We start from the raw sequence: 26,251 nt of genomic DNA, 5'->3' as shown, positions 1-26,251 counted from the left end.
AGACTTCAGAATTAATGTGTTTTCATAGCTGCTTTTAAGGTTATTCAGAAAAAATAATCTTTTATGAAAGCAGATCAAATACAGCAAAAAAACTATGATGTCTGCAAATTTTTTTGTTATTTTTGGTAGTAGTGTGTTGTAACAGGTGGGTGGAAAATGTTTATACAGCAAGAGATACAGTGTCTTAGCCTGACTTTGAGCCTGAATGATCTAGAGGGAGGCTAAAACAGAAGGCTACTTCTAGAAAGTTACAAATAAACTTTTTTTTATCTACTAAAAATTCTTACTTAACCTAAGTCCATTGTCTAGCATGGTGATAAATACTGCATAATGTGTCAATGAGGGTGGGAAACAGTGCCTGCCAGCACAACCACAAGAGGAGTTGGAATGTGTGATTGGGATACATAAGCAATTAGTAAATTCTTCTTTCTGTTTACTATAATTAATCAACTTTTTTTTAATCAAACTTTTTTTTTAATAGGAATTTGTTTACCAGAAAGCAAAGTGCAAGATTTGAAAAACAAAATGATGTGGGATGGAAGTTGTTTGGAAAAGTACCCCTCAGAGAAAACTCACAGAAAGATCCAAAGAAAATACAAAAGGTACTTGTTTAATTCTCCGTTAGGGTTAGCGGTAAATGTAGAAGCCAGTTAAGTGTTTGATCGGTGTATATGACTGTGAAGCCTTTTTGTTTGATGAGTTGCGCACCATTTCTTGGACAGTATCAAGGAAGATTCTTCATTGAAATTTTTCTTTTCGCTTCTATTATAGCAGTGCTATTCAAAAGAATGTGTTCTACATGATTATTACATTGAGTACTCCATCAAAACAGACACCACTTTGGTATAAAGCATTTCATGTGACGATTCAAAGTATATGAATGCGTACTTGGTTTTTATAGTCAACCTTAGCAGGTATTTTGAAAATCTTTCAATCTTTTTTTTAATCTTTTTCTAGCTTTCACTGGTTTGTGGCCCTTGTGTGTCAGACCCATCTTATAACGTGCTGTTTGAAGGGAAATTGTGTTCAGCTGGGCCTTGCTTATTTGTGCTTAAATAGTAATTAAAAATACATAATTTCAAGATAGAGTGAATGTGGTAGAGTGCCAGAAACTTGTGCTGGAATGCTGGTTTTACCCACTCCTTGTTTTCTGAAGTGTTTGCTGTTTGGAGTTAAGATTTTTCCATGTGTTGATGAAAATTTGATTACTGACTTGAAATGTTGGAACAATATAATACAGTAAAGGATAAATGAATGGAATAAAGGTGATTTTTTTTTTTTCTTGTTCAGTATAGTTCAAAAGGGGTCATGTATTGAAATTGTTTATTGAAATGGTTCCCTGAATAGAGAAAAGGTTTAAAAGCATCATAAACACCAAAGAATTTAGGTTTCTCCTTGTCTTCGTTGCTGCTTAACTAGTTTTGACATGGATTTTTATGTGTATATCTGTTGCTTATATTTGCCAGTAGTTAGATCCACAATTTGTCAAATTTTAGCAGCCGTTTCTGGGGGCAGGGGAGGGAGATGAAGAGGTTATACAAAAATCTTTTCAGGCCTTCCTTGTTGTGCCCTAAGAGAATAAAAAACACAGTGAAAATCCCTTTCCTCCTGCTCTGCATATCCCTTCTCAAGGTATAGCATTATAACATTGTTGAAAACATAATATTTCAGAGGACTGGTCGTACTGCAGATAAATGTAAGCACATTGCGAGTGAATCAAATAACCTGCCTTCCCAAGGGGAGAAATCTTGTGAAATCCGACTGCATGGTCAGTAGTTTATGAGCTGCTCTTTCAGCGAGAAGAAATCATCCTCTTTCAGTCTGACTCACTTGATCTAGGATTTTTGGATTGCATATAGGCATTTTATGTGTTTGGGGCTTTTGTTTTATTTCATTCGGTTCTCGCTTCCGTGTCCAAACCACTGAGGGAATAGGAAGGTTTGCATGGAGAGAGACCATGCAGTTAGAACTTCAAACCCAGCTGCTGTGTGTGAAATGAGAATGCTGATTTGAAGGACTGTGCAGCTTAATTTAGGGTAAAGTACTTTGGAAATGCACATGTGTCATGTGGCTGTTCTTAGCTGTAGTTAGGCTGTTAATTTAAGTGAAGTTCGAGCAGCTTTTCAAAGTTGTCACTATGATCAACCATTCAGACTTTATCTGCTGCTTGTCTTGATACAATTAACAGTTCCGAAGTGTTCACCAAAGTTTTTTGATTACGCTATTGAAGAGGCTTAATAATCTCAGTACTCTGACACTTTATAGTGTATTTTATTGTAGTCATCTGTTCTTTGATAAGTGGGTAAATCATTTATTAACATTTTGTGGTTGTTGCTGGTACTGTGAATATTTTTCCTTTAGATCCAAACTATCTTGCATCATGAGTATTCAGTGTTCCCAGAACACTACAACATTGAATGGTTGTATTAAATTTGTTAGAAAAAAGTAGCTATTAAAGAATTGGGTAGTATGGCATCGAACCATTAGTGAGTTTCTGGCAAGATTGCAAGTCTGAAATGCCTCTTGGATAGCAATAACTAATCTTTCCTAATTTATTTGGTGCTTTCCTGAAGTTATTTTTGACATGCAGAATTTCTGAGGCATGGGTAATGCTGTAAATAATTAACCCAGTCTCACCAGCACCCAAAAGCACATCTCAATTTAGGTTACCCCTCACAGGTTGCTTTGACAATGACAAAGTGGCACTTGTGTTGCAGAGTTTTTTGCCCATTTAGAGATATGCTTTTATCGCTTTGATTTGTGCCTAAAGAATCTGCATATGTGTAAGTGGAGGAGTTGACAGCATATGGCTATTGGGATGATGCCTGTTGGCCAACACCAGTTCCTTCTTTCTGGAAAAAAGGGTACTAGGCCAGAAGAATAAATACTCTGGGTCTTTTTCTACCTTGAGGTATGTATTTTATTTCCAAGGCCAGAAGAGTAGGTGCTTGAAAGATCCTTATCTCATGTATTGAAGAATTTGGAGGTATGCACTGAAGAGGTGCCTAAACTGTTTCTTTTATAGGCGACTGTTAATTGTCTGCACTTTGTATATGCTTTACTTGAAATTGGGCTGCTTTTTTTTCCTTTAATTTATTTTTCTTTCCAGATGTGCTGAGGCCTTCCTTAAAGCTCAGTGCAATGGGAGTTATGCTTGCATTATATGAAATCCACTAGAGACACCAGGTGCCCTGAGAAGTTGATTGTTTGGGGATGCACGGTTGATGACTGTTTTGGAGCTCGAGACTCCATATTTTGATCACCAGTGTTTCATAACTTGCATGTGGTCTTATGCAAAGAGACATGGAAAACATTATGGAACACTCTTACATGGACTTGTCAGTATGGGAGCTGGGTCTTGCTTGAGGACTGTGCAGGGACCTGCAAAGCCCCGAACATTGATGGCAACATCATAATCGTTAATTGAATTCTGTCAGCTCTACATATGGTGAAGTGTGTACAGCACACAGTCTGAGTGGAAAATGCCACCTAGACAGAAGAAACTAGTTAAAAATCTAAGTATTCTTTTAACATAGCGTTGTGTGTACCTTCCTGTACACTTCAAGAAAACCAAACTGGAGGGAGAAAAGGGAGAGCCAGTTTTTCTGACGTCATGAGAAATCAGCAGGATTTTGAACTCTGCTGTCTGTTGCTCCCTTGAGCTAACATAGTGATTCGTAGCAGCAGTCACCTGTCACTTCATGCCATGAATTTCTGATTATATTACACAACTGGGCTTGTGAAAACTTGATGAGAAATAGTTAGACGTTGCCATGTGCTGCTGGCCACAGTTATCGTGGGTATTGCTTCCTTCCCATAGTACACTTTATTCCTTCTGTCTTCTGTATGTGCAGGATTATCTAACTTCATTCATAGGATTCAGTGCTCTGACAGACTTATTTCTAATGTTTTGTGCTGCTGACATGATGAACAAAAGAATTGTGCGTTGGCGTGCCCTTGTAACTAACTTTTCATCACTCTTGGGTATTCATCTGGATTTGTACTGAAGAGATACTTAGTGCCCTGTTAAAGGTTTTCATGCCTGTTTGCTGGTGACAGAAAACTGACAGGCTTCTGAGGGACTGCTACTTGAGATGCCTCAAGTTTGGGAAAGGGTGGAGATGTAGACTGTGCCTTCCTCTTGAGCTTGACCCTGTCTCTCGTGTTCCAGTTCCTGCATCTGTTGGTGCTGCTGGTGCTTGAAACAGTGGTTGTTTATTGAGCAAGAGCCTTTCCATTCTCTGTCTGCTCAGGCTTGACTTACTGATTCTTTTCAAGGGAAAAAACCCAAACTTATTCGTACCACGGAGTCCAGGTCTTCCTGAAAATTGTCTGTTCACAGTGATGTAGGGCCTGCAGGTCGAGGGAGGTGATTCTCCCCCTCTACTCTGCTCTGGTGAGACCCCACCTGGGGTACTGCGTCCAGCTCTGGAATCCTTAGCACAAGAAGGACATGGACCTGTTGGAACAGGTCCAGCGGAGGGCCACGAAGGTGATCAGAGGGCTGGAGCACCTCTGCTGTGAGGACAGGTGAGAGAATTGGGGTTGTTCAGCCTGGAGAAGAGAAGGCTCCAAGGAGACCTTATAGTGGCCTTCCAGTACCTAAAGGGGACCTACAGGAAAGATGGGGAGGGACTCTTTATCAGGGAGTGTAATGATAGGACGAGGGGCAACAGTTTTAAACTGAAAGAGGGTAGATTTAGATTAGATATAAGAAAGAAATTCTTTCCTGTGAGGGTGGTGAGGCACTGGAACAGGTTGCCCAGAGAAGTTGTGACTGCCCCATCCCTGGAAGTGTTCAAGGCCAGGCTGGATGGGGCTTTGAGCAGCCTGGTCTAGTGGGAGGTGTCCCTGCCCATGGCAGGTGGGTTTGAACTGGATGATGTTTGAGGTCCCATCTAACCCGAACCATTCTATGATTCTATGATGTTATTGTCTATGTGGTAAAATACTCATTAGCCCATAGTTTGTAGGAGAATCAATCTGCCTGACTACAGAGACTCTTCAGTAGTGTTTCTGTTAGCAACATTTTGGTCAGAGTTAATTCTGAAAGGCAACTGAGAGGAAAGGTGATAGATTCTTCAACGTGATTTTTACTTGACTGTGGTTTTCTGTCTTGAAAAAAAAATAAAAATTCAAGTTACATGTAACTTGTTTAGACTATCAGAGGTCCTTTGGATTATCTAAGATGCGACAAAATAGCCTGACCATAGCAGTAGCTATGGTTATCAATTTCTGTTTGTGTCTGTCCTCAAGTTTCACATACCTAGGGAAATTTGTCCGATCATACCTGCTTGGTATGAAGCTCTTTGTGCCCAGTAACTAAGATGACTGAGCCACCAAGCAATCCTTTCTCAAATCAGCTGCTTTTGCTTCTGGACAGACATCAAAGAAATCCTTTGTGCCAGGTCACTAATTAGAGCCCTGTGACTATCCCATGAATATGGCTGTAGGCTCCTATAGTGAGTTCATCATTATGTTCATGGTTCCATCTTTTGATACCTTTTTTTTTTTTTTCCAGAATGAGATGAGCAATGTTAATTGCAAACATAGTCTTCTGAAAGATAAGGATGTTAGTGCACATGTTTTTTTAAACTTATATGAAGGGAATAGTCTTTAAATACATTCATATTGTATGTTGTTCTGATACTTTCCCCATAATAATCTCATCTGGAACTGAAAGAAATTTGCACGATAGTATGCAGTTTTAAGCTGTTTATGTAAAGCATGAAAAAGGGGGGGGGGAAGTAATTGAACTGTGAAGTGGCTAACAATTGTTCTTAGAAATACCAATTCTTATTTCCTTCTGGCCTGCTATTTAATAAATAAATAATGAAAACTTGAGACCCTCAAACATCGGTTGCCTTTCATAAGTTGAATGTTGTTATACCACAGATGAAGAAGTACATATACAACTGAGGCCAGACACAATTTCTAAGGAGCTGTAACATTTTTTCTGTCTGACCTCTGACCAAAAGAATGGACAGACAGGTTTTTGAGCACATAAACCTTTTCTTAAATCCTATAAAAGCTTCTAACAGCACTCGCTTGTTCAACTAGTATATGTAAGACATAGCATCATAATCTATTTTAACAATGTGGGAATTAAAGTCACTCCAGCAAAGTCGGTGTTTGGCCTACTTTTACTGCTGACAGTATACATGAATGTTTCTCTTTCAATGAAGAGTCAGTATTGGCATAGGCTAAGGTTGGATTGCTTTGCATCATCACCAGAGGCTTTATATGTAGTTTTTACCCAGGTAAATGTTTTAAAGCTTAAAAGTTGTCAGAACAAGTAATCTCGTCTGAGAAGCTAGAAGTATGTGTACAATGGAGGTTTGCATGATTCATTTTTTTGTATCAATTATCTTTAGGAATCCTGCTTGAGCAGAACTGGTTATGTCAGTTGCTTTTGTAATTGATGTGTGAAAATGCACTAAAAGTCAGATGACAGTTACTTCACTGAAAGTAATAACCAAAGTTAGATTCTCTTCCCTTCCAGTAGACTGTAGAACTGAGCTAGGCTTTGCAGCCACTCTTCCTTTCAGGAGCTCTTTCCAGGATTGGCAAGAACAGCAGATGTAAATGCCATATCTTTGCAACTTCCTTCCTCTACCCTCCAGTGGTTTTGTTAGTGAATGCTCTTGAAAAAGAAATTCCTTTAAAAATTCAAGAAGATGTAACATTGTTCTCAGTGTATCATTTGGTTGTCTCCTCATGTGACTAGTTTTCACAGAACTTGTTTGCAACTGGCCAGTTAAGACCTTGTGTATTAACAGAATAATATTGTTATGGTTTGAGAAAATCCATAACAATTTATTGTCATTTATACAATTATTCTATTACCCGATGACTCCTTCCCACCTGGGAATGGGAATTGGGGAAAACAAGGAAATACAGGGGTTGAAATATAAATAGATTTAATAGAATAAGACTAAATAATTAACAACAATACTAAAGACCCATTAGTATTGATATATATATATATATATATATATATATAAAAATGCATTAGTATTGATCCCAATACTAATATAAAATATACGAGGATTATACTCAGCCAATTCTATCAGTAGGATGCTGTGCACTCCCAGCAGTGATCAGCAAATGTTGGACACTGCGAGCACAACAGCTTCAGGAGGAAGGGAAGGGCTCAGGGGTCTAGCGCTGAGGCAAAGAGTTTTCTGGACCACTACCATCAAGGGAGAGAGAGAGTGCACAGCAAACTTTCTAATTTACATTGAATGTGACGTTCATGGTATGAAATAATCCTGTTGGCCAGTGTGGGTCAAGTGCCCAGGTCTTGCTTCTCCTCATCCCTGCACCTGGCAAGGCTTGGAAACACCGAGACCTTGAATCCCACGTAGCCTAGCTGGCTATAAAGTAAATATTTTCATGAATTCAGACACTAGAGTTTTCTAAAAGTCCAGTTTTCCCAAGCATTAGAAGAGAAGTTAGTCCTGTCGCTCAAATCAGGACAAATGTGTATAGAGGAAAGTCAGATTTTAGCTATATCTTAGACACATGTTACAGTTGTCTTACCCAAAGGAGTAGCTTAAGTGAAATTACTTTTTTTCTGCAGTGTATGTCTCTTTCTGTAATATGAAAATCCATTTTTTTTAATCAGTGAGTAATTTTTTCCGCTCCAAATATACTGTGACCCTGTGAAGACCGTTCAGTTTAACTTTATGAATTCCAATAATAGCTCAATGAAGTGTCTTCATTTTCTTTGAGTTTCAATACCAGTAAAATTCAGCATGTATAACACTTGAGGCTTGTCGATAACAATCTTTACTCATAATTCACGTCTAAATACTTTATGATCTCATTTGCTGACAATCTATACCAGAATATTTTAAATTTCTAATGGCAATTCCTTAATAATAAAAAGTAGCTATGATTTTTAACCTAGGGATTGTCATCTTCCCAAACTTAAAAGGTTTTCTGTTCTGAAAGCCATAGTGCACTCTCTTGGTGGGGGGGTGGACTTTTTTCTTTCTTTCCTCCCCCTCCCCCCGCCCCCCCCCCAAGGTTAAGGATTCACATAAACAAATTGCTGGGGAGTTGGATTCCGGCCATGAAGCCACCAGCGATGAAAACAGCCTGCCCACCTCAAGATGCAGTGGAAAACTACAGGGGTTTATGTGCAGCTGTGGATAACAAGTTTGTGTGTGCGAGGCCGCAGGAGCAGATTGCAGGTGTGCGGTAGGTGAAGTGGCAGCATAAGAGCTTATAGCCAGGCTTTTCAGTACACCTTGCTTATTCTGCCCTTAACCATTGCAGCAGAGTCATTTGAATCAAATTGTTCAGCCTGATGATCACACTAATACAATATTGCTTCTGTCATACAAGCTGCCAGCAGTGTATTCCCACACCCTCCTACCAAACAATTTTGGGTTGTTGTTTGTTTTTTGTTGTTTTTTTTTTTTTTCCAATCATTCCTGTATTTGCTTCTTTCAATGAGGGGGGAGATGGAAAGTGTCATTCTTTTTTGGTACCACTGATAAAATTTCCCAACTGGGCTGTCATCAGCTGGAGATACAACAGGCTTTCTTTTAGGAGTGATGCACTAACAGGAAATAAATCAACATGATTTACCAGTGGTTTTTCTGTAATAATTAGATCATGACTATGTGTGGGATCAACAGTCTAGTTAATTAAAATCAATTGTACTTAAGAGGCTTACTCTGCAGCATATGATAAAGTGAAAATGAGCTCTCAAAACAGCCAAATACGTTGCTTGGCTCATAGGCGATGTTTTTTTACAGGATGAATAGTTAAGCTTATAATAGTACTTGAAGAAAAACCTTTGCAGTTGATTTGGGTCATTTACCATTCAAGTTGATCTTCACTTGATTTTCTTTTTTTTTTTTTTTTTGGTAAGCTATAATCCTTGTTGATTAATAAAATCACTTTACTTAAAGCCTGTTTTTTGGCTTGTACATATTAGGTGGAAAAAGGTTGCAGAGCAACAGCACCCAGCAAGAAATACTGAAAGAGATTACTACAAGCCATGCTTTAGGCAGTGATAAGAGCTGCTGTTGAGAGCAGCATATTTTATCCAGGAAAAAACCCACAACCCAGTGAACAGTCACCCAACTGCTGGTGTGTGGAGGTTCTCATGCAGCTCCGTGTGCAGGAGCACCCCAGATGGAAGCCGTGCAGCGTGGCTAGCTGCCACCATGTGTTCTGCTTCCTCTCACCCTCTGCTGATGGGTGACAATTGTCTAAAAATACTGAGCTTTTTGAAGCGTTTGCCTTAACCATGTGTTAGGCTGTATTCAGATGGACGATTCAGGGCCTTCTGAAGAGGAAGTGGCTCGTTGAAGCTGGCTGCTAATTGAGGCAGGAGGTAGATCTACAGTTTTGGATAAAGTGTTGTCTTTTGCTTGTACTGAGTTTTCTTTGGACAGATCATGTGATAAATCATTGTGACTAATGGCTATAGCTGTCAGTGGCAGGGTGGCTGTTTGCATGTGGACTTTTTTCACACTTTAAAGTGTTCTAGGCTATAAACTGTTTAGTGCAATTTTTTCTCTTCTGCAGTAGAATTCTGAGGGTGTAAATGATTCACTTCCCTTGTTCTCCTCCTCTGGATTCATTTCTACTTGTCAGCCTTCAAAAAAGCAGGATTTAGATCAGTCATGGTGTGTCTGAGTTCCTTTTCCTAAGAACAAAGAAACAAAAGTGCAGTTGCAGTGCAAGAAGGCATAGTTAACTGTGGTTAGTCTAAACCTAACCTATTCTTGTTGCAGTCTCTGGAAATAAAGGTTTAACTCTAATTTTCCCACTTAAGAATTATAACCCAAAACTTGCAAGTTGCCTTAAAGCACTGCTATTTCTTGTCTTTCCTTCTGATCCAATTAAATATTTTTATTTTATTGTAATCATATATAAAGGGCGTCTAATTTTTGTGAAAGTAAATAAAAATAAGTAAAGAAAGGAAACCTGTTTTGTCACTGATAAAGTCCTAAAATATATTATTTTTTTCCCCCAATAAGAAGAAATGTACTAAATAGATTATTCAGCAATTCAGTAGGCTGTATTACTCTGCAAAGAGTGTGTTGCCCTTGTCCTAACTTGAAAATTCCCTGCCTCAAACAAATCTACTATCATATTTAAACAGATAAAGCAAGAGTAATAGCTTCCATCCACAGTAAATGAAAGGGTAACTTAATACTACGGCAGAAGGATTGTTTTTGAGCATTTTAATAATAAAAGAATGTAATATGACTCACCCAGGTATCGTAATCTAGCGGAGTCTAGCTGCCAAGGTGCTGTTTTTGATGCTCTTGGAACTTCTTCCCTTATGTTACGAACATGTGAAAGCACAGAATATGTTCCGAGCATTAGGCTAATAGCAAATGATAGGGCTTTGAGTATGAGTTTTAACAGTTATTTCAAGCTACAAAGTGTTTTTTGAAAGGAAGTGAGATGGTTTCCTGCCCCCTCCTTTGCCAGTTTTAAAGCTTTTATTTTAGCTTTATCACTCTGTAAAACTCCTCATATATTGTCCTGGTCAAAAGCTGGAGGGATCCTAAATAGGTCTAACAGGCGGTGTTTAAGAGTAGGTACCTCTTTTCTGTAATAAAGATACTAAATAGATAGAAGTATAAGCTTTTTTTTTTCACTTGTTATTGCAGTAAAAATGTCAGCTGCTAGCCTCTACTGAAGGGTCTGTTTCAATGCAAGTGGTATGCTTTAGGGGAAATGCAGTAAGTGTACAGTTGTGCAGTGCAATCATAAAGTTTGTCTGTCTTAATTGAAGCAGTCACTTTGTAGCACAACTTGATGCTTAGCTCTAGATGGAATATAAATTCACATGGCACAAAATTATTTTTAAATGCAGGAAGCCACAACTTCATGGAGAAATGCTTGACTCTTGAGGATTCTAGCTCTTCTTACCCCCAAAATTTCAAGGCCGGGGAAGACAACTATTCAGAAGACCTGATATATTCGTGGAAGTTTGTTCTCATTTGCTGTTAAATGAGAACGTAACATGTAGCTGGCATTTGTGTGTCTGTAGTGCTTATAGATAGATACTGAAACACCTACATCTTTGTAGCCAGTAAATTTTTCAGTGTGGTAACCTTTCACTGTGTGTGCTGATAAGCAACATGTGGGTGGCTTTTGGATTTTTTTCTTCTTCCCATGGGTTTTGGAATGAAAATAGAAGTCTGTAGAGAGTGAGCCCGGAAATACTGGCGTGTATACTTTTGAATGTTGCATTGCACAAACACTTGGCAAAACATTACTGTGAAGCAAAGCTGGAGATAAATCCTTAAAGGCAGGTGAGTTAGCATGTGGTGGAACTGCCTATCCTAAGAGGAGACTAGAACTTGCATTGCTAAAATGTAAAATCAACTGAGAAAGCTTTGCAAGACTTCAGTATGTTAATTTTGTGTTAAACAGAAGCAAGCTTCCAAGAAACCCGACCTGAAGGTTTTCTTTGTCTGTCTTCCAGTTTATACATCTCAAACTTCATCTAAAACTAAAGAAGTGGGGGAGGTGAAGGTTTTGAAAGGCTAACTCTTGCTGTGCTCACTTGCAACAACAAAGAAAGCTGATGTTCTTTGGCTCTGCAAAATGAATGAAGTCACTGTATGTGTGTTACTAGAAACCCTGAGGATCCAGATGTAAGGATTTTTAAAAGCCAGACTGGTACTTTTTCCTTAAGTGTCTTTCTGAAGAAAGACTGGGAAAATATTTCTTCAAATTTTATGTTATCATTCTCCCTTTCTCTCACAGAATCACAGGCAGGGGACATTTGATCTCATTTTTTTCAATATGATATTATTACACATTTTTTTGTGCCTGTGAGTAATTTCCACATAAAAATTTTCTTTTGCTGCATTGAGAAGTTGTCTCTTTAGCATGACAAAGTTCAGTGGAAACAATTTCATTAATATTAAAGCCTGGAAATAGTCATTGCTTTAAGCTAGACTATGAAGGTGTGTTGCCTTCCTCCGTGTATTTTATTTGTATTTGTGTTAAAAAGCTAGAATCTCTTCTCCTCAAGACTGAACCTTAAGTTGTAAAGATGACTATATTCTGGAAAATTTAAATGTTGATACAGAATGTATGAGAGTCTGCCACTCTGAACAGATGATGAAAGATAATATGAAGCGCAGCACCAGTATGAGTACAAAAGAAGCCTTTATTAGACATGTAAGAAATTGGCACCAGTAATTGCTTCAAGGGTAATTTCAGGGATCAGAGAAGCAAACATGGATGTAGAAAAACACTCAAAAAGGCCTTAATGCAATAGACTTACCGCCTTGGTTTTCTGTCATTTCTAAGGGCAGACAGGTATCAAAACTTAAAAGGTCAGAGATCCTTAGAGATGCACAAATTTTGATAATGAAGCAGAATAAAAATTTGAAAAAAAGAGGGGGGAAGTGGAATATGGTTAAAAGTATCAAGTGAATTACCTTTTCTCACACTAGTGTAGTGTAGGTACTGAAGTCACGTAGCTAAATACAAGCCTGCTCATACTTACCTACATAGACAGCTGTTTGCAAACAAAAATAGTAACTGTGTGCTGTGGTGGGTATCTGAATGGCATAATAATGAGTTGTTGTGCATTGTAAAGTAGATGGCATTCCTGGGTGGCTTTTATGCTGTCTTGAAGATTGCAAGTATTTGAGGTCGTATTTGCAACTGATTTGAGAACATGCAAGATAAAACGCTGTATGCCTGTGACTCCTTTCCTGCATCCCAGAGTTAACCTGATGCTTTGGCCATTTCAGAATGGTGTCAGCATGAAGGTGACATGATGTGGAGAGTCCTCTTTATTTCTGTGTCTTACTGAGAATGAAGGGGACAGTTCTGACATGCTCTTCAGCCAGGCTGAAGAGCATGTTATTTGAGACTAGATAGGAAAGATAAGTCGTTTTTTTCCTGCAACATCAGCACTAATGTGAAATGTCAGAAGAAAAAGTGGCTGAGAGATTACTTGGAAGGGTATGGTGCTGAGGTTATAGAAAATTGAGGGGGAGAGATCAGCGAGCAGACATACAGTTTATGTAAAATTTTGTTTTTACATCAAGTCCATATCCAGTGTAATCTCGGTCTCTGGAATTGACATTTAAGGAAAACGCTGAAAACAGGTGTTTGCAGTATTTTATTCTGGCAGATGTTCATCCCCCACAAAAAAACCCAAAAACCAAAAAAACACAAAACCCAAAACCATTTAGTTTGTATTCTCTTGCTCAAGCATTTACCAGATGCTTGCCCTGCTGGAAGCCTTTCTTATAGATGTTTCCACTCATTTGATACGGTAGTGTATCAGATAGTATCAGTATATAGGGAAACTGCACAAGTCTGTATGTGCAGATTAAATTACATCCTTTTCAGTGTTCTAACTAGTAGGGGTGGGGGGGGTTTTGTTACTGTGACTCATATTGGAGTCACTCGTAAAAGTATGCTGCACCATCTAATTACAGATCCTACATTTGGCAATAAAAAGCTGTTCTTAAGCCACATGGTTCATAGGTGTGCTTTGTCTCTTGAGTACTTCAAATGCAGGGAACTATTCATGTTCTCCCCTCCCCCTTTTTTTTTTAATAAGGCATGTCACTCTATATGAACCAAAAAGCATTTAAGTTGCTTACATATATCACAAATGAAATAAGAACCCTGAGGGTGAGAACCATCTGATACACGTTGGCATGACTAGAGGTGACAAATTCCGAAACAGGAAAACTTATTCTTTCTTGGAAGGCCTAACTTGGCCTTATCTAGACTCAGGTTTTAAATGTTCCTTAATTTGATGTCTCCATTGCTCAAAATACAATGCTATAAAACTACACATATGTAAAAATTGTTAAAATAGTCCAGTGGCTGGAGCATGGGGCTGCAAAGCAGAGTATGTGGCTTCTAGTTCTCTCTTTACTGTTAACCTTTTGGAAGATTTGTGCATTATTTTATTCATTTAACTTCAGCGTGATTGTATGGGACCAAAGTTGCAAGCCCAAATTCCATATCACCTGTAATCAGAGGAGAGAAGTAGATGCTTTTCAGGGGAAAAGGGGGAAATTCAGAGCATTTGAAGTGATACCTAAAAATAGGTAGTGTGAGGTTTTCCTCATGTGAACTGGCCGTAATCTCTTATCCTGACATTGCTTAAGCATTCTTAATTTCCCGAGTATGGAACAGGAGAATACTGTGGTACTAAAGATGAGAAGGATGTCCTGGTGGAAGATAAAACTTCGCGCACATAACGTTATTTCAGTCAAGTTCTGTCATCACATTTCTATTTTCTGCTGTGGTATCCTTTCTGTAATGTAAGAGGATTATATATATATAGAGATGGGTAAGGCACGTAGGGCTGATAGTTCTTGAACCATTAATTGTAGAACTTGCCAGATCACTGGCAAAGTGTGCAGGTTTGTGTGTGCAACTCAGATTTCTCAGGTTCTCAGATCAGTAATAATTAATTGCATTTCAGAATAGTTCTGTACTGCTTTTGGAGTTATATTAAAAAGCCCTCATACATATCCCTTAAGGAGCTGTTTGAAAGTTTAATGTCTGAGCTCAGCAGTTTGTATTCTCTCTCTGTTAAGTTTTGAAGGATACTCTCATAATCCCATCTTTGCCTGAGGTGTCAGTCTCCTTAAGTTCTCTGATTACCGTAGTTGTATGATATATGTAAGAGCTGCCATTAAAATTACTACTTTATCGCTTGGAGCCATATCAAGAACCAAGTCTTAGTTTCTTGACCCAAAAGATCATCACAATGATCTGCTGTTTCCATTCCAAGCTTCCAAAAGAAACACCCGGCTGCTGGCTCCTTTTCCTTCCTTTTCCTTCCATGTTTACATTGCCCCACAGCAGACGCTACTGGAGTAACCAAACTAATCCAACAAAACAAAAGATTAGTTTTTGGCAGTATCATTTCCCCAATCCTAGTGTCTTGTACAGTCACACAACTACTTATGGTGGCACAAAAAAAACCCAACGGTGTGAGGGGCCGGAAGGGCAACGTAGGGCAGTGAAGTGCTGGGGGTGTGTGTGCCAGCTTGAATTTATCTGTTAAAACACTTTATAAATAAAAGGCAAGAGATTGCAGATGGACAGATAGACATGCAGTAGAAAGCTGTGAAGCAATACTGACGCAATATTTAGGTAGCAGTCAGACTCAAAACCCAGGAAAAAATAATTTTCCATTTGCTTGTGCGATTCTGGTACAGTTCCTATCTTGTATACTGAATAAGGTGGGAATTCCAGTGGAAAAAAATATCATGTAATTAAAGCTTGTGCCTAACTTGTTGGAGTAGCCTCAGGTACTTTTATAATTGTGGCAGCCTAAAAATAGTGACTGCTACCAAACATGTGTGTGATGTGTGGTTAGCTGTGGTTTGAGTTACAGAGCCTACTTGGCATTTCACCCAGAGAAGGACGTTCCCATGTCACCAGGCATCACTCTCTCCCGATCTGTTCTGCAGAATGCATAACTGATTGAGCCCTTCTTTTTGTGTATCCACAAATGGCTATTTCCTGTGTCCAGGAGAGCTGCAGTATCGTCCTGTTCTCACAGAGGTTTACCGCAGCAATACTATTGTCCACCTAAGGTTGCTCTTGTGATCTGAAGTTTTTTCTGTGTTAATAGCTGTAATTTTACATATTTTTTTTTATATGTGTGATAATTTACTTCTGAGAAAAAACATTGGCAGTGGAGGCTATAGTGCTTTTCATGGGCTATGTTGACTTGCCACTGTGGTAATTATTTGTGCTCTGACACTAGATGCTTGGATGGCAGATGTCTGTAATTAATTGGCAGCGGCAGGAATGGAGATACTTTTAAATGGTGAGCTGTTCCTCGTTTGATATAGAATCATAGAATGTGTTAGGTTGGAAGGGACCTTAAAGATCATCTAGTTCCAACCCCCCTGCCATGGGCAGGGACACCTTCCACTAGACCAGGCTGTTCGAAGCCCCATCCAGCCTGGCCTTGAACACCTCCAGGGACAGTGTCGCTGCATCCGTGAATCAGATGAGAAGTCACGGGTTCAACACAATAGCTGATACAACAGACAGCAATTTTAAGAAAATAAGTTATGTCCGCTTTTGCAAAGCCACCTTTTGAAAGCGGCATACTTTAGCGGCTTCGGTTGGTTTCGAGTTGGTCCTTGCTGCACGTTTGGTGATTCAGGATCAGGCCTTGATGGAGCCTGGCAGGGGCGACTCCCAGTCCGTGAAACTAAGGCATGTGGAATCCTCGGTACTGCGCTGCGGGGCGGAGAGCTGGCGGTCCCAGACGAACAGATAACGGGGTAACCCGCGGGTCTCCGTGGAGGGCGTCTCCCCGGGGTTAGATAACGGAGCTTCTGGACACGGGTCCATCTCGCACCTAGATCGGAAGCGGGTTGGGAAGAGCCTGCTGGGGGCGAGGGGCACAGGAGGCGGAAAGCGTGTGCCGGGCGGAGCAGCGCGGTACCGCGCAGGGCAGGCGCCTGCGTCGCCGGGGCCGCCGCCGCCGCCTTTCGCCCGGGGCCACCGCCGCCGTGCGTGCTCAGGCAGCGCTGGCGAGACGGAGAGAACCGATCGGCCGCGCCGGCTCCGCGGGTGATTAGCGGGGCTGGCGGGGCGGGGCGGAGGGCGGCCCGGGCTGGGCTGGGCTGGGCTGGGCTGGGCTGGGCAGGGCCGGGGCGGGCGGGCGGCCCGCGAGGCCGTGCGGGCCCGGGCGGCGCCGCGGCGGGGAGCCAGGCCCGCGGTGCGGGGCGGGCATGGGGCTCTGGCGCCGCTGCCGCCTGTGAAGGACCGCAGCTTTCATGGTGAGTGAGGCCGCGGGGAATGGTGTGGGGGCGGGCAGCTGCTTGGGTCGGGGGGAGCCGCGGGGGTGGGCGCGGACTTCATCACGGATCGGTCAAGCCAGCCTCGTCCGCTCTGAAACGGCCTCGCCGGGTCCGGCAGGGAAGCAGCTTGCTGGGAAGGGCATCCCCTTTGTGCGAGGCGGGCCGGGGGGACCCCGCCGGGGGTGGGAGGCGGCGGTGAGGGCCCACCCGGGACTGGGACTTGTAGCAGCGTGGAGGCTGCCGGCTGGGACCGGCGGGTGTGCCCGCGGCCGGCCGGCTCCCGTCCCGTGCCAGCCTGCTAGCCACGCAGCGGCAGTCGAGGCGTTTGCCAGCCGGGCGCTCAGCGTGGATATTTCATGTTCGGCTTCCTCGGAGAGTGGTTACCTTGAGACAAACGGGGCCAAAACGAGATGACCTTGATAGAGCAGTTTGTGTTAGTGTAGGTTCAGCTCTGCCGTGGTGCCGGTCCCCGGGGAGGCTCGGTGCGTGTGGGGAGTCACACAGCCCTCTCCCGGCTAGCCCAGCTGGGCTTTTAGCGCTTGCCCTGCCTTCTGCTGGGTTGTTGGTGTTTCTCCCTGGCGGTGGTTTAGGATCCCTTTGCAGGGTAGCTTCTCTTTCGTAGAGAATTGCGGAGGATCTCCACAACTTGAGCTCCTTGCATCTCAACTGCAAACTGTCGGGTTCCACCCAGAATTAAAACTTGGTTTCAGGGGTGTGTGTTTTTTGTTTGGTTGGTTTGCGTTTTTAAAATCAGGGCTTTAATCTACAGCACACTCTCTTAGAACATCTTCAAACCTGAGTTCAGCTATTGTGGCTGAATGATGAATAGATTAAAACGAAATCTGGAAGAAAGCCTAAGTGATCTCAGTGATAAGGATGTATTCTAAATAGTAAACGATCAGCTCATCCTAAATTGATCCTAAAATTAATTTACAACCATATCAGGTTAGTAACCCCTAATTACAGTATAGGATTTAAATGGATGGTGAACTGTGTACCTGTGAGAGATTTGTGTCTGTTTTTTGGGTTTTTTTGGTGTTTTTTTTTTTTTTTTAAGAAAAAGCTTAAAATGAGCTATTGTGTGTGGTTCAGCCAATTGCAGTATGCCTGTGTGTGCAAATACTTCTACTTGCTCAGTCAGCAGGTACTCTTAATATGAGTTTGTGGAGGTTTCAGTCTGCTTCATTGCTGTATCGTACATTGTGCTCTGTTCAAAATTGCATTCTCTTCTTACTGGAATAAAAGATCATTTTCACGAGCTTTTTTTCTTCTGTGAATTTTTGGTGGGGTTTTTTTGGGGGGTGGAGTGGTTTTTTTTCTGTTTGTTTTTTAATTTTCCCTTATTAAAAAACAGTCTTGTAGATAACGACTGTCACTAGCAGACATCTTTATTCTTTTTTGTCTGCCACTGAAAAGGATGAAATTACTACAAAGGGCTCATAGTTGTAATCTGATAAAATGTGCCACTCCCATTTTTGTGCTGCTCTGGCTTCTTTACTGTAGGGTAGTGCTGGATAGAACACGTCAGTGAATACTTGCTGAAATGCAGGGTGGGCTGTTGCTTTAAGAGGTTTGAATAACTGTACTAATATGCCAATACTGTAACTAGCCGCCCATATTCCAAAATAAAACACAATAAATAATTCCTTAACTAAGGAATTCTTAGAATAATGATATACGTAGTGCTGGTCCGGAAAACTTTGTGCTTAGGTGAATGAGATTTCCAAATTAATTCTGCTGTATGGAATAAAATCCCCATTGCAGCCTAGTGTGTACAGTTTTTCTCACCTTCAAAAGCAATTTTGCTCTGTAGTTGGCTTTCGATGAAAGAAAACCCCCAAAATAATTTTTGCTAGACAAAATTAGGCAGCTTTTCTGGAACTTCTACTGTAATAAGCATTGGGTGCATGTGTTTTAATGTCAAAATCTGTGATGCTTTAGGGAGATCAATATATGATTATTTCTGCATATTAGCAGTTTCGTGTGGATGGCAGATGTTTTTCCTTTCACTAGTAGTGTCTTGAAGGGGTAAAAACATTAGAGTTAGGGAAAAGGTTCACCTTCTCTGTAGAAGCGGTAGTAGAAGTTAATATTTGACTATGTTAATTTGTGAAAAATAGCTAATAAACAAATCAGTCTCCTAATAGCAACTAGGGGAAAGAATAGCTGTTTACTTCATTCCTGTCAGCACAGTGGATATACTCTGCAGTTGATGGTGCAGCTGAAGCATGTTATGATGGTGCACTCATACACTTGTCCCCGTCAGCTGCTTGCAAGGAGTTATTAATGCAGCAATAATGTCTTTGCTTTCTGAATATGCTGTCGATCACAATACTTTTTTTACTGTATTTCTTTGTCTATTTTCTTGTTGGATTTTCATTTGTTTTTTTTTTTAGTCAACAGCTTTGTCAGCATGAGCACTATCCCTTTACTAAACAAAGCTAAGTACTATTGAGTAATTGAAATACATTTTTCTTGATTTTTTTTTTCCTTGTTTTCAAACTGATGTCATGCATAGCAGTATTAGCTAGCATTAATGAGGCAGACATTCCAAATTCATGACAGTGTTTCCCGTCACAGCAATGCTGGCATTGTAGGATTGATTGTTGAGACAGTGCCCAGATAACAAACAAGGGAAAAGAGGGTTTTTCTGTGTCCTGAGAGCTTCACAGACGTGCCCCCATGAGTCCCACAGAACTAGCTTGAACTAGAATTAAATTGTATGATACAGAGTAGAAAACAACAGACCTGCTGCTCTGCATTCATGTGTGTTTTTCATCCATCCTTTTATTTTATTTTTTTTTTTTTTAGGATGAGGTTGGAGAAGAAGGCCTTTCTAGAAGTGATAGGGGTCTCGTTTTAGTTTCTGAATGTGTTGGAAAGGTTGGATCTGTTGCCCAAGGACAGGTTAGGCTGAAAGAAAGAAATGAGTACCATTTGAGGAGCTGATTGTGCTAACGGGAAAAAGTCCATGGCTGGAACAGTGTTCATAGTGCTCATTTGTGATGATTAGTTTTCACAGTATGGTTTATTTTTTAAATTATTATTTTAATATAAATGATATAAGCAAGCTACGCATGAAAGCAGATGGTTTTTGTAAGTGTCAAAATTCATTACAAAGTTGAATGTAAAAATATCTATAATATGGGTTTGGTTTTTCTGTAGGACTGTCTGACCATGTTTGTAGTTTGTATATCACTGATACTTTGCATACTTAACATTTGCTATAGTACTTCAAGCTTTGGAGTGGATGGGAGTTTTGTAAAGGTTGTTTTATTCCATTAGGTCATGGTTTTGGTACATTTTCTTCCAAAACAGTATTTGTAGGAAAAATAAAAATAGTATGTAATGCCAGGTCCCCTAATGTAGATCACAGTGATACAGGAATTAAGGGTGGAAGGAACTCTGAGGGGCTAACTCCGCTCTCAGAGCAGAGTCTGCTTAGACCAGCTTCCCAGGGCTCATCCACCTGAGCTTTGAACGTCTTCAGGGTTGCAGGTTCCACCACATCTCAGGAGATTTGTTCCCAGTGTTTGAGTACCTTCTTAGTGATTTTTTTTTTTTTCCCTAAAACCGGAATCCTCCTTGTAGCAGTTTGTGCCTGTTGTCTTCATGTTCTTTATACACGTGCCTTAGAGACTTATACTCGGCCTTCACCATCCTGTTATTGCTGTTGACCAAAGATCCCTATGAAGCCTTCTCTAAAGGCTGAACAAACCCAGTTCTCTCAGCCTCTCTTTGTACGTCAGTTGCTCCAGACCCATCATCTTGGTGCCTCTTTGCTAGTCTTACTGCAATGTGTCAGTGCCTATACTACAAACTCAAATTAATACATTATGCTCTGTTATGATTTAGAACTGTCGTACTTCCAAGGCATCATAAAAAGTGTGGGGTTTCTGTCTAACCATGATTTTAACGTTTTTTGGGGTTTTTTTGTTTGCCATCATTGGCCTGATGCATCTGAAAATAGCTTGGGTAGGAGAAATCTTATGATGAGATTTTAGGACATGGAGCTCATAGTCGTTTTTGACTTTGATTTCAAAACCACGTAAGTCAAAACAAAAATATTTTAAATAGGTCTTATACCTTGGGTAGTATCTGCTGTTTGTATGCTCATTCTTAGCAGTACTTTGTAAAAGCAGGCTGCTGCTCACAGGAACTTAAGATGTTTCTACAAATAGAAGGAATGGAAAAAACCATCATAACTCACTCCTGAACATAAATTTTAACATTGTTTTCAATTCTGAGGTTGCTCTAGTTGTAAAGCTTTAAAGGGCAGAGATGTGAAAGCATTATCTTGGAAGACTTTTGTAGACCCTGTTTAAATTCTCATGTAGTTCATCTTGGTGTTCTCCATGCTTTTAACTTGCCCTGTCTTTTGCTTCTTTAGGAATATGAAGAAAAAACTGGACGAGCTCACAGACCACTCTCTCCTAAACAGAATGTGAGGAAGAATCTTGATTTTGAACCACTCTCCACTACAGCACTTATTTTAGAGGACAGACCAGCGTAAGTTTTCAGAAATACCACAGAGAGGGTCCCTTTAAAATAAGGCTAGCAAAGCTTTTCGTAATGTTTGTATTTGATTACTCTAATTCAAACAGATGATTTATAATTTTAGGTAGAAATTTTTTCAGGCTAGAGAATATAAAAGGGGAATGATTATGACAAAAATTATTCAAACAAAATTAACGTTATTTCATAATAAAAGCAATGGCTTTGTATGAAAGGAGGTAATTAGGAGAGCAGAGCTCAAGTTTTGAGTAATTCTAGCTTCTAAGCATGCATAAGGGATTTTTATTTTCCCTGGGAGAACGTAAGCATAAAAATGAAGGTGGTATATGCTAAAGAAATTGAGAAGCAAGGATACAATGTCCTGTTTACGCAGAGAAAGACCACACCTCCATAAATAATGAAACAATATAATGATTGTTCTGCAGTGGGTTCAGCATCACATTTTAAAGGTTGTGAAGTACTTGATAGGTTGTTTTATGCTTCTGTTACTGCAAGGAGATACTTGCATATGCAGTGTAACTCCACAACAATTTAGCTGCTCTACCATGGTTTGCTCCTGAATTACACGAATTCAGTCATGCTTAGTCAGTTTATGAATGGTACCCAGCTTTACAGGCATGGCGTCTGCATTTTTAATATAGCTGTACATTGGTGTAAAGAACTGGCATAACACAGGGCTGTGTTTTCTTTAACAAATCTGTAGGAAGAATGCTCATATCAAAGTATTCTAGTTGAAGGGTCATTTAAGACACTTTTTGGCTTGACTTGTAGATTGTGTGTCAAGGCTTCTTGGGACATCTAGAACAGTATGAGTGTGATTATTTGTTATAGCAGGTTTTATTGTGTACAGCTGGAAACAGTACATACTAGCTTATTTGTTGTATTTAAAACCTGTCTGTTAAAAATGATTCTTTATGTGAGATAATCTGAGAACCAGTGTTCAGCTAGATTGAATTAGTGTGTCACATTACAGGATAATGTTCAGATTTTGCTTTCTTTCCTGTTGTTGATAGATTGAGGAACTCCTAGCAGAAGAGGTATTTTTAAGATTCTATACAATTGAATGATCATTTCTTTTATCTATTAGGGAAAACTACTCTGGACAGCAGTGCTGTCCTCTGAATCTTTTGATTCTTTAGAATTAATTTCTTGTTTACAGTTTTCATACTTTTTTAACCTTTTAGGCTTGAAGTAATTTCTTTTTGATATCCTATGACAAAAAGATTTAAGACTTTCGTAAGAAAAATGCAGTGAGATTTTAGTCCAAAATGGCTGCTCTTGATTTTGCACTCACTCACAGGGTTTAGGTAAAGCTTTCTAGGAAAAATCAGTAAATATTCCATATTCCCTCTAGCTTTAACTGGAAAAATCTTAGTAGATACTAAACATCATCTCACATATATGGTGATGTTGTTAAGAAGTAGGACAAATAATATAAGTGATGGAATTTAAGTTAGCAGAACTTGCGTTGTTTCATCCGGTTATTGTTTCCAAAGTTCCCTTAATTCACACCATTTCTAAAGATTTGGATTTAAAAAAGATGCTGGTCAATTTACATAAATGAAACTGGAAAAGAGTGAATTGTTTTCTGTGGTTAACAGTGACACTAATGTGAAAATCTACTTTTCTTGTTCTTTTAACGATCTTGATTCTAAAAAATATTCATAGGCAATGCATACTTTAGAGGTAATATGATTATGTAAATAGTAAAGAATACTACTATTATTGGTGACTGTTGATGGCTAGCAGCTGCCTTGTGTGTGACACCTTACAGGAACATGAAGGTGAATTTTTGCATATCTTTTTTATTAACCAAAGGTATAAACTGTCTTGGGAATACAATACAGTGTTCTACAATACAGGAGAACAAAATATTTAAGTCATTTCCTGTTCTGATGTTTTGGTGATCCTGTAGTTGTATGAGGTACATGGTGGTTATGCTAATTACAAATATGATTAGCTTAAAGTTAATGTGGTCTGACATATGAGTATGTGTATTTGTGTGACAGAGATGTTACCATCAGGGTTTAATCACAAACCAAATGGCTGTGTTGGTATTGATCAACGGAGAATATAGAGGATGGCTCCAGTGCCACTTGTTGCTGTCTAAGTGAGGAGGAGCAGTTAAGCCTTTAAAATAGACATGGTGTCTCAGAGAGCAGAGGGGAAAAAAAAGGAGTGTAGGGAGTCATTACTTCATGGGTAAAGAAAGTTGTGGATGTAACTCTTAAATGAGGTGTACAGTGAGAGAGTATGGTCTTGCATCATACCTGTAGAGAGCAGTTTAAATGAAAACTACCAGCTTGGTATATACCAGTATATTCTCTTTATTTATGAAGATCAGCCCATGGGTTCAGTTGTTTAATAATAAAAATGCTGAAATTACCAAACATAAGGAAATTACTCAGCATGTTTCGTGTATAAAAGTAGTCGTAGCTGGTCAGTGTTCTTTCCTTCTCTTCTGCTGACTCTGGCAAAAAAAAATTCTTTCCAAGGATCTGTTGCTCTCTTTACTCTTTGAACAGATATTTTGACAAGAACCAGTGTATGCTTTTCTTTCAGAAGTGCCTAGAATTTTCTTTGGACAGACTTGCCAACTTTCAATACTGATTATTATTTTTTTTTAAATTTAAGGAACCTCCCTGCAAAACCAGCAGAAGAAGCTCAGAAACACAGGCAACAGTACGAAGAAATGGTGGTTCAAGCAAAAAAAAGAGGTGATGGAATTTCTTGTCTTCATAGGAAAGAAGTGTAAAGTTAAGGGGTATTTCTAAACCTGAAATGCACTTGTGTCAGTCTGTTGCTCTGTAACGTGAGGGATCTGTACCTGCTCTCGAAGAAGAATCAATCCAGAGAAGAGAGAGGGACAACAGTTTCATTACAAAGCCCTACACCAGGCCGAGAAAGAAAACAATCCTGGAATCCAGCACGAAATAATTTTATTTTCATTTGTAACTCTTAAATAATTGAGTGGCATCTGTTCGTGGATTTAAAAATTTACTGATACAGTGAAGTAGATTATCAGTCAAATTAGTGAAGACTAGGCTTATTTAGATAACTACAGGATATTTGATGGTTTCATGTTGGGAACAACCTGTTGAGGCTGTAGTATATCAATACATAATTTTCCGCATAGGAAAATGTATGTAGTTACGTTCATTTGATAATCTGTCTCCCATCTAAAATTTACAGCTTTCCCAAGGTTTTGCTTGTAACTTCTTGTCTGATACTGTTCACAGAAGTGTCTCTGCAACACTGTGCCATGCATATCAGGTAGAGCTGACAGGTTTGGTTTTCTTCTGCAGATATTTTAGATCAGCTGGGTTTTCTAATAAACACAAGCATTGCAATAATAGTAAATTTGGACTCATTGAAGTTTTGTGTCCAGTGAGAGCTACTGGAAATATTTTTTTTTCCAGCTGGCCAGGCCCCTGTGCCGTATGAATCAGTGGAAAGGTGATATGAACACAGGACCTGCTCGCTTTCTGCAGTTGACATATTAATAAAAGTATCCCCTTGTGGTTTTGAGTATCATACACCTACTAGTGAATTTCTAACTTCATGTGACTCCCACGTTAGTATATCCACTCAATACGTGATAGTCCAGAAGAGTTTCTCTGTTCTTTCGTTGCACGTAGGGTAGATGGTTTGGGAGAAACGGGACGATGCTCAGGTTAGGCAATGGGCCAGGTCCTTGTGCTGTCTTCACTGTACTGGAGTATGTCATCATGTCCAGATAAATACCCTGACAAACTCACTTCCCCAAAAGCCACTCCAGATGAACAACTTTGCAGAGTCATGTGTAATGTAGTGTAGAGGTCAGGAAATCAAAGAGTGTAAACACCCTCTTTTTGTTTAGAGAAAATCTCAAAGTCTGCATTTAGGCAGGCTAACAAAGAGCTCATGTCGAAGGTGAAAACATTAGGAGGCAGTTGGTATGGTTCTGCTCAGGCACAGCTTCTGTTGGGCTTTAAAAAACGTGGACGCATCAGGTTGTGCATGTTCATTCCAAAGACCTTGTTCATGGTACTGCTGCTCTTCAGTTAGTTTTTCTTCCAGGTCAGTACCTTCCTATATTGTAGGCAGTGTGTGTGTGCTTGCACATGCCCTGTAGTGCCACTGTGCTGCTACAAAGAGTGTCTGCCTGCATTTGTTAAACTACATGTCTAACAAATTTGCCTATGGGAAAAATAGTAGTTGAAGCAAAAATGTAAAATATGTTTAAACATGAAAAATGTTTTCTTTTTAATGAACTGAAGATTTCCGGTGTATATATATTCGTGATGTGTGACATTTTGATTAACCGTACGCTAAGTAGCATCAAAAATGTGGCTCTTGTGATCACGGAATCATGGAATCTTCAGAGTTGGAAGGGACCTCTAGAGATCATCTAGTCCAACTCCCCTGCTAGAGCAGGGTTGCCTAGAGCACATTACTCAGGACTGCATCCAGGCGGGTCTTGAAAATCTCCAGAGAAGGGGACTCCACAACCTCCCTGGGCAGCCTGTTCCAGTGCTCTGTCACCCTCACTGTAAAGAAGTTTTTCCGTGTATTTGAACGGAACTTCCTATGTTCCAACTTGTGCCCATTGCCCCTTGTCCTGTCACTGGGAACCATTGAAAAGAGCCTGGCTCCGTCCTCCTTAAACCCACCCTTTAGATACTTGTAAACATTAATCAGGTCCCCCCTCAACCTTCTCTTTTGCAGGCTAAAGAGTCCCAGCTCTTTCAGCCTTTCCTCATAAGGGAGGTGCTCCAGTCCCATAATCATCTTGGTTGCCCTTCGCTGGACTCACTCCAGTAGTTCCCTGTCCCTCTTGAACTGGGGAGCCCAAAACTGGACACAGTACTCCAGTTGTGGCCTCACCAGTGCAGAGTAAAGGGGGAGAATGACCTCCCTCGACCTACTGGCCACAGTCTTCCCTATGCAGCCCAGGATGC

General features: G+C 40.1%; 1 protein-coding gene across 4 annotated transcripts in view; it reads left to right on the top strand.

The window, feature by feature from the left end:
• TBC1D14 (TBC1 domain family member 14) overlaps positions 1 to 26,251 on the top strand; it is a 74,119-nt gene that overhangs the window by 23,350 nt on the left and 24,518 nt on the right. For 2 of the 4 annotated variants that reach the window (XM_063337232.1, XM_063337233.1), the window contains exons 3-5: positions 482 to 602; positions 21,187 to 21,305; positions 23,946 to 24,028. In XM_063337232.1, coding sequence (XP_063193302.1) covers positions 482 to 602; positions 21,187 to 21,305; positions 23,946 to 24,028 — 323 coding nt within the window. Of the gene's footprint in view, positions 1 to 481; positions 603 to 16,526; positions 16,567 to 16,624; positions 16,776 to 21,186; positions 21,306 to 23,945; positions 24,029 to 26,251 lie in introns of those variants that run through there. The other 2 variants (XM_063337235.1, XM_063337234.1) reach the window with 2 other exon arrangements.

Source organism: Chroicocephalus ridibundus, chromosome 5, assembly GCF_963924245.1.
Source record: "Chroicocephalus ridibundus chromosome 5, bChrRid1.1, whole genome shotgun sequence".
NCBI classification, from domain to species: Eukaryota; Metazoa; Chordata; class Aves; order Charadriiformes; family Laridae; genus Chroicocephalus; species Chroicocephalus ridibundus.
This window is presented reverse-complemented; position numbering and strand designations above follow the sequence as displayed.